Below are 8,939 nucleotides of genomic sequence, written 5' to 3'. Positions count from 1 at the left end.
CGGGGCTGGGCATGCCGCCCGCCAGCTACCCGCCGCCCACGGTGCCGCCGGGCGGGCAGCCGCCCGTGCCGCCCCCCATCCCGCCGCCGGGCATGCCGCCCGTGGCCGGGCTCGCCCGCGCCACCTGGATGAGATAGCGGCGCCCGGCGGAGCGCCCCGACCGCACGGGGGAGCGCCCCGATGACACGGCCGGAGGCCACCGCCGCCGCGCGGCCTCCTTGGTGTTCGTTAGGAGTAGCCAGCCCAAACCGTATTGTCCTGATGAAGAGGAGCGTAATTGGTATGATTTAGATGAAGAACGGAGACCATGAAATGGAGACTTAGCTGATCTGTTTGCATTGTTTATGGTGAGTTATATAGGCTTCTAGATTTTAATTAGCTTTGCAGTATCCTGACTTTATACGTTTGACCGAAGTCTAAGTTGTCTCGAGTTATTCCAGCACTGGATTACTTTGTACTAGCAAAAAAAAAGTTAACCAGCCATATTGGCTCAATTATATCAGTAAGAAGTAAATTTCCTTCTAGAAATCAGTGCCTATTTTTGAGTATCAAAGTAGCCAGATACCATGAAATCTCATCTGCAGTAAGAAGCTTCATTTTTATTAACAATTAAAACAAGGCTTGATGTCAAGCATCAAAGCTACTTTATTTAAAAGAGAGTCTGAATGCTAGATGACTGAAATCATTTTGAGGTGTTTGCCTTGCTGATATTTTTGTTTTGGAATGTACCGGTATCTTAAAAGTATTGTATGTTTACACCTATTTGCAGATTCCTGTACATAATATATATATTTTCTAAGTGTGAAAGTCTGAATGTAACAACCTACTGTGATTTACATCCTGGTTATAAATGGGACTACTTCATTCACACCTACCCAAATAAAATTGGTTCTGAGTTTAGCGGATTTCCAAGTTTCTCACATCAGTTCAGAATTTGTAGCTGTGGCACATTGCAACGTACTTGAGCAGGGGTCTTCCAAACCTTATTCATCAGTTTATTTAGAAAGAATGTAATTTTATTCAACTAAAAGTATACACTGTCACAATCAATCTCTTACTTCATTTTTACTAAAATATTTCAAATGAATGTCTTACACACATTATCAAAAAAATCTGTACTATTATTTTTCCCTCCCCCCAAAAAACAGAGTGGTTCAATAATAGGTAAAAACGTGTGCTAAAGTCTAAAGAATTTTGCTATATACACAACAGCAGGTGCTAACGTTTCCAGTTCTTTGTAAATCATATACAGAAAATATAGCAGGGCTGTAATATCACAGGTTTAACAGAAATCAAACTTCCGACTGATTTCCAAAGCAGCACAGATAGACTTTCCCCACATTATGAAAAATATACAATTTTATCACTTTACAGTCATGCACTTTGAAAAAGATCAGTAGTATTCTTCCCCCACAGTTTCTAGAAAGATAAAAGGTCACTTTAACACTGATTTTTTTTTCTTTCTTTTTTTTTTTAAATATTTTATATTTGGATAAAAATGTGCCATTCTCAAACAAGGTTGTGCTCAGCAGTCTTATCAAGGTGCAAAGAGCCAACTGAAGCTGATGGTACCACAGTGTTTGAAAAGCTCTTACAGGGAGGCTATTGAGTCACTCCGACAAGTGTTGAGGATGGGATTCTGCCTTCCCAAGCCCTGGGGTCCGTCAGGAAGGAGGGGTTGCTTCCATTGCTGGGGGATGGCAGAACCCAGCGCTTCAGTGTTGGGGAGATGAACCTGAGGCTGTTGCCCCCAGATCTGTCCACGTTATGGCTGCTCTTTCAAGGGATGCTCCCCTCCAACTTAATGTACAAACCTCCTCAGGTAGTTTTCACCGAAGACTTAGCGCATAGTTAAATGGATTTCAAAATTCATAGAAAGCTGCCTTTTTAGGCAGCTCAAAGTCTAGCACCCAAGTCATCCTTTAAAGTCATTGAGTGTCATTTTTCCTCAGGAAGACACTATTTAGCTCAAGTGGAGCTACGTATGAAGAGTAGCAAGCCCCAAACAAAAAACTCCACGTATAACACTGTTATGTTGTTCTGGAAATGAAAAATGCACATCTTGCATTGAAGACGTATGCTGCCAAGTTAAATCACCAAAAATACAAATTATACCCTACAAGTACGAAGGTTATTCAACTGAACTAATTTGCTACCCTGTAAATTGGCTTTTTTAGGATTTGTAATGCTACTGGACCTCGATTACAGCACTGCATCCCTTGTAGGTGAGATCTGCAGGTGGAATGAAACAGACCTGGCCTAACGTCGCCAAATAGATATTGAGAAGTTTGGTAAGGGGAATATTTGTTTGAGAGCTTCACGGTTGTTTAGAATAGTAGTCTGATTAGCATCACTCACCCTGTTGAGAGGACCTGCTAGTCTAATAAACTCCTAAAATAGTAAGCACGTCATCAGCACACTTTCTCAAAGTGTTGGCAGCATTTACATTGCTTTACTTAAAACTCACTGGCATCAATTAACCCTGCTCCCAGTGGGTCTAAATTCTCCTCCTTAATCCAGAGATTAGATTCCACCAAAATTAAAATGGGTTTGTGGGCAGATGGATTAAAGTAACCCTCTGTTAAACATTAGATGTTAAAGAATGATGTGTCTGATTTTCCCTTCTCTGGAAGGGGCAGAAACACAACACCTTTTGTGGTAGGAACATCTCAGCATATAAATGTATACAGGAGGAAGAAAAGTAATCATAGGCTAATGGAAACTGGATGAACGATGACAGGCAAAACAAAAAAAGGGTAGGAAATCAGGAATGCTCTAAAGATGTCGTATTTTGAAGGACACCATATGCTAGAATGGATTTTTCTGGACTCATCCTGGAAGCAGGTACTGACTGGAGTTACAGTCAGCCGGCTCTGTCTCTGCTCACTGCAGGAAATGAGCTGCTGGCCAGTGGCTAGGTTAGGGTGGGGAGGGCATCTTGTTCTTGAGCTCTTCTTTTTAAAACAAATTGCTTATCTTGACTGTTAGGTTTTTATTTCTACACCCTACACTGTAAGTTCTTATTTTTACTGGTTAGTACTTGTTCGGTTGGATTCTCTAGCTTCTTATGGGTTACAGACCTAGGCTTTGACCCTGCAAATTAAGAGTTTCCAGGCAGCTAGTTACACTATATACAATGAGACCAATCGCCTGTTTAATAACTTGCAGGCACTAGCTCCTTGATTTTTATTGGTGCTCCACATCAGTATAATAACAGGAGTCGAGAATTCAACTAGTAGAGCACGTTCCCTTAGCAGCAAGAGCCTGTCGAGCCATTTCAACTCTCAGCTGACTGATCCTTACAGAGAATAAAAAGAAAGTGATGAGGTTTGAAGTCACTAAATCTTCAAGCTAATCACCAAAACAACGCAACTTTTGCAGAGGAGGTGTTGATCTTTACACACGCCAGTCTTTAACATTATTTTACACCAGTGGGTTTAATAACAATCTCCAGCTTGCTTAGACTATCAGGAAAAGATGGGGAGAAACATCTACTGAAATACAGGGCCAGTGGCTGTGACAGGTTGGAAAAGAAAGGGGGTCAAATTCTTACTACACCTATACAAGCAGCTACTCCACACTAACAAAATAAAAGTCCCATTGTTTTTATGTACAGCCATTTGAAGGAGGAAAAACCCACTTGTTTTGGTTCATTAACAAAAATAAAGCTTCAGTGGCAGGAAGTTGTTGGTTGGTCACCATATGTGACAGCCAATACAGGTGAGGGTTCCAGCAAGACCGTTCAAAAAAATACCCAAATATTCCATATGTGAAAGATGAGCTGCTCTTGAAGATACTGTGAAAGCCGTAAGTGCTGCTAGGACGGCTGTTTCTGCTGAGTTGTGTAATAAGAAAAACTTTATGGGAATTGTGTGGCCAGATCTGTAGGGAATACTGGTGCCTGGCCAAGCGACTTCAGTTCATTCACATTATGACTGCAGAAGTCACGAGTATCATTTGTTGGTGAGAAATCCGTCATCACCAGCTCACACGGAGCCTCAGGCTCTTCCGGATGCTTGTGAGACGGACACCACAGTACAGCGCACGAAGCAGTATGAGGGTTTAATCCCTCCTCACAGCGCCTTGAGAAAACAGCAACATGTCCTTCCCCTAAATCAGGACCTCCCAAACAAACAGGAGCAGCTTAGGAAATGGGCAGCCTGTAAACCAGGGAATTCAAATCGCTGTTTCCTTGGAAGGGTCCAAAAATGTGCTGCCTGGAGCCATTCACCAAGCAGTCACCAAGCAGGTGGACAGAAGCAGGACACACTGTGACATCTCCGTGGGTTAAAGTTTCTTCTTGTTCTTCTTAGAAATTCTCTCAAGTTAATTCTACAAACAGACCATACAACAAAGCGGGTTTGGACTACGATACAAATGATGCAAGTCTGGCATTACTGAATGGTTACCCATCGAACATCCGTTCCAGAGCACCACAGCCTGAAATCAGGCTTTTAGCTGCCATATTTACACTATTGACAGTTACAAAAAAAAGCAAAAATAGGAAAAAAAGCTTGAAAATATCAACCCCCGAGTCCCAGAGAGCAAGCAGCCAGAAAGAGCAACTCTCTCTCTTTTAGTCCTCATGGAGTCACTGCCAGTCTGCAGGACGACGCTCCTACAACGGACCCTTGAACTGGTTTCCTGAAAGGTGTTGCCTGATGGAGGGTTTGGAGCTCGCAGCATCACCCAGCTTTCGCCAGACAACCTGCAAGACAAAAAGACAATGGGATGGGGAAGTAAAAGGCAGGAATTAAAAATTAAAGACTGCTGATTTCTACTCTAACAGTCAAAACAAGCCATTTCCCAGAGCAGCGCTGTAATTCTCAGAAGGGCCACTGGATGGCATTTATGCACCAGTTTCCAAGGGGAAAAAACCATTGAAGTGTTTCCCTAATTAGTCTCTCTTGAAATGAGAACCGTTTTTGCCTGGGGTAATAATATAAACGAAATACACGAGGTTTGGAAGCTAAGTTCAATGGTAGGTCAGCCCTGTCATCCTTACTGAAGTGATGTTACCATGAACGGAAAAGCTAATGAAAAAAAGATCGTGGTTAAAATTGTATCTACAACTTTCTAGAAACATAATGGCCCTCTCTAGGGCCATAGGGGAAAGTCAGGCTCTTTTAAGATTAGAAGAAACTGCAAAGCACTGTGTAGCCACCTACATAAAATGAATATTTAAAAAAAAAAAAACCCACATCTGATGTTAGACAAACATAAAGCGAAGATACAGTGTTTTCCCTTTCCCCCCGCAAGGCTACAAGAGAAGGGGGGCGTTAAGCAGACCTAGTCACTTAAAAGCAGGCCCTCATTTATTTTGGTCTTGGTGTTGCTTACAGAGGTTAGAGGAACCGAGCGCCACTGCCTTAGCCCTTGCCAAAGGTTGCTTTGGTGACTTAGCTGTGTAAGACACTCTTGCACCTTTTGCACCCTCTTTATAGAGCTGAGGTGATTTCTTTCTTTTGCCTTTTAAGATTTTTTTCCTGCTGTTTGCATGAAGGAGAGCACTGTCTTGTTCTTTCTGCCATTGTATCTGTAAAGGTGCAGTCACAATACACTAAGATGCCCTCCATAGTGTGGCTTAATGCTACAGCACTCTTGCAAGACCTCACTGCAAGCAATTTCAGAATTTAAAAGGAGGATTAGGCTTCGCTCTGCTGCTGTGATGCACAAAAAGGTCCACTTGTGCTCACCCCCAATCTGGACTTCTAAGAACGAGCGCTCCATAAGGATCCTCCTCCCTGCTGCGGGAACTGCTGTTACTGTCAAATAACAGATCCCCGGCGGCACGGCTCGCTCTGAGCTCTTGCAGAAGCCCAAATTTCTTTGCTCAGAGCCAAGGCACAGCCATGGTATTTCTCTCACTAGCAGGCTGAGCTGGAAACGGGAGGCAGTGGCAGGGCAAGGGCACAGTGCGGAGCCGGGTGTTGGTCCAGGCGCCGGGCGCGCAGCACGGGCCAAGCTCAGCCCCGTGCCCGACACCTCGGCGGTACTGGGAGCAGTCCCAGCCCAAGCTGCCCCCCTCGAGCGCCGCCGGATTCTGCGGCCAACAGGAGCCGGCTGAGCCGCCCGCGGAGCTGCCGGGCCCAGGGCCGGCTGTTCCCCCTGCTCCTGCCAAAGCTGCTCCCTGGGCAGCAGCTGCAGCCCAAGGGCTGCCCAGTGTGCTGAGCAAGGCGGTCAGGTCGCTGATTCCCAAAGCAGCAGCCAGCAGAGCCCTGGCTCTTCCCTCCCGTCTGGATTTCCCCGTGGATTTCACGGCAGACATTCATATGAAGAACTGGGCTCGGTGCTTAGAGCGAGAGAACACAACAATGACTGGAATTATTGAAAGAAGTGATTACATTGCACATCTCACGAACAATCGCTTTCTCCTTCTCGCTCAGATCTTCTTCATAGTTATCTTGCATTTGCCTGTCCAAATTTTCATGGACCTCAAGGACCTACAGAGAAACAACATCACAAAAGCGTTATGCTCCTCAGTTAATGTCATTAACTAGTATTTCAATTGGCAGGATTCTTAAAGCCTGCAGATTCAGAGCATCACAAGGACGAGCACGAAACCAAGACCCCGTTACCCTCCCACCTTCCCCTGCGAGGACAAGTCTATCTCCCCACCTGCATGGTAGGAACAGAGCCAGAAGAGCGGGACACCATGGCAACATCTGCATGGCCCCGATGAGCCATGAATCCTGACATCTTAAAGAGAGAATTTCACTCACCTTTGCCCCGAAACTGCTTTCAGCTCCTTTACTTTCTCAGAAGGACCCTTCCAAGACCCCTCAAGACAGTGACCAAGCGAGAGGGACTCTCACCACGTTGGTGACCACATAGTGCCCGGCTAGGCAGGGCACTGAACACCATTTTCTGCGCCCCAGAGCCCCAGCATTGCCTATAGCCCCCTGAAGGCCCTTTCTGAAGACCTTCAAAGACCCTCTCCTGTAAATATAAGGGAACATGTGATCCTTGGCCAGGGAGCAATACGCCAGTGTGGCCACACAGACCCCTCAAGTTTTACCATCTGTTTAATGAGATCACCTGGTACAAATGTGGCCGAATGCCACAAATCCCCACGGGCTGTCTTGGGCTGGCCTGTCTTCTCCTGCACAAGCAACCTGGCTGTGTTCTCTTTCCTCTCAGGACTGGCCATGCTGTGACACACAAGGAGACCACACAGGTGCCTGCAGCAGCTCCCCACATCACGACTGGGGTGAGTTAGGTCTTAGCTTTCCTCTATCTCCTGTTTGGGACTATGCAGCTTTTCCGCAACAATAATGGGAGGAAAGCACTGCAAAAACAGGAAATGTGGCTGGAAAAGCATAGGAAGGGGACTGCAAGAGCTGGACAAGGGGGAAGGGCAGGATTTGAGATGCTCCACAGGGTTTTGGATAGGCAGCTACCACGTAGGTCATCTCCCTCGGCTGCTTCACCAGGAGCCCACAAGACCCAGCTCCGTTGGCTTTATGGACGATACCAAATGGGTGGAGTGGCCAACAATCCAGAGGGCTGTGCTGCCATTCAGAGGGACCTGGACAGGCTGGAGAGTTGGGCAGAGAGGAACCTCATGAGGTTCAACAAGGACAAGTGCAGGGTCCTGCACCTGGGCAGGAATAACCCCAGGCACCAGTACTGATTAGGGGTTGACCTGCTAGAAAGCACCTCCACAGAGAGGGACCTGGGAGTCCTGGTTGACTCCAAGTTAATCATGAGCAGTGCCCTCGTGGCCAAGGCCAATGGGATCCTTGTGGCCAAGAAGGCCAATGGGATCCTGGCTGCATCAGGAGGATGTTGCCAGCAGGTGGAGGGAGGTGATGCTGCCCCTCTGCTCAGCTCTGGTGAGGCCACACCTGGAGTATTGGGTGCAGTTCTGGGCTGCCAGGAGAAAAGGGACGTGGAGCTTCTAGAGAGGGTCCAGCGGAGAGCGACAAAGATGATTAAGGGACTGGAACATCTCTCGTGTGAGGAGAGACTGAGTGAGCTGGGCCTGTTTAGCTTGGAGAAGAAAAGGCCGAGAGGGGATCTGATCAATAAGTACCTGAAGGATGAATGTAGGGAGGAGGGGGCCAAGCTCTTCTCAGTGGTGGCCAGTGATAGGTCAAGAGGCAATGGGTATAAGCTGAAACACAGGAAGTTCCATCTCCAGCTGAGGAAGAACTTCTTTCCTGTGAGGGTGACAGAGCCCTGGAACAGGCTGCCCAGGGAGGTTTTGGAATCTCCTTCTCTGGAGATCTTCACAACCCGCCTGGATGCCACCCTGTGCCACATGCTCTAGGTGTGCCTGCTTGAGCGGGAAGGTTGGACTAGATGATCTCTAGTGGTCCCTTCCAACCTTGAATATTCTGTGATTCTGTGATTCTGTGAAGTCTTCCCGTGCACTCCCAAGCAGCAACTCCAGACGGGCGTGTTGTGCGAGGCAGGTGCCTCGCGGGGCAGGCGACGCTGCACGGGTGCTGACCTGCACAACCCCCCAGGGCTTTGGCTCTCGGGAAGAACGTGGCCATCTCGGCAGGCAGGGTGAAAGATCCTGAAATCCCCCAGTGCGTGGGCTCTTATTCAGCACGTGTCAGATATCTGCACACACACACACACACACACACAGCTCTACAGCAGGTGTATTTGCGTGCATAAATATTTGTCTACTGAGGAACTACAGAGCTGGAAGCAGGGAAGGGCTTCCCCCTCTGCTGCGACATACAGCACCGACTGCTCCAAGAAACGGGACACCAGAGCAGATTATGTGCTGGGCAGCTGCAGCACAGCAGCCTTGCTGTGTTCTGGCTGCCTAACTTACAAAAATAGGTCATTCTCCGAGGGCTCTTAACCTACTTCTAAAATGCCCTGGCTAGTTTAACCAACTATCTGCGCTCAATCTCTATACAAATAAAGACATCCACATCCAGGAAGGGCAAGAGAGATGCAAAAAGCCATGCAGGAGCTGA

At 47.0% G+C, this 8,939-nt stretch overlaps 2 protein-coding genes across 4 annotated transcripts in view; one reads left to right on the top strand and one right to left on the bottom strand.

Annotated features, from left to right (window-relative positions):
• CCNK (cyclin K) overlaps positions 1–137 on the top strand; it is a 15,144-nt gene extending 15,007 nt beyond the window's left edge. For both annotated transcript variants that reach the window (XM_026050429.1, XM_026050430.1), the window contains exon 11: positions 1–137. This exon is cut by the window's left edge and continues 471 nt beyond it. In XM_026050429.1, coding sequence (XP_025906214.1) covers positions 1–137 — 137 coding nt within the window.
• A 1,084-nt stretch (positions 138–1,221) lies between these two features.
• The window catches only part of CCDC85C (coiled-coil domain containing 85C), a 107,639-nt gene continuing 99,921 nt past the window's right edge, over positions 1,222–8,939 (bottom strand). For both annotated transcript variants that reach the window (XM_026050427.1, XM_026050428.1), the window contains 2 exons: positions 6,345–6,443; positions 1,222–4,708 (listed from right to left, as the gene is read on the bottom strand). In XM_026050427.1, coding sequence (XP_025906212.1) covers positions 4,619–4,708; positions 6,345–6,443 — 189 coding nt within the window. In that variant the 3' untranslated portion in view covers positions 1,222–4,618. The remainder of the gene's footprint in view (positions 4,709–6,344; positions 6,444–8,939) is intronic.

Source organism: Nothoprocta perdicaria, unplaced genomic scaffold, assembly GCF_003342845.1.
Source record: "Nothoprocta perdicaria isolate Ctin4 unplaced genomic scaffold, notPer1 scaffold_69, whole genome shotgun sequence".
Lineage (NCBI taxonomy): Eukaryota > Metazoa > Chordata > Aves > Tinamiformes > Tinamidae > Nothoprocta > Nothoprocta perdicaria.
This window is presented reverse-complemented; position numbering and strand designations above follow the sequence as displayed.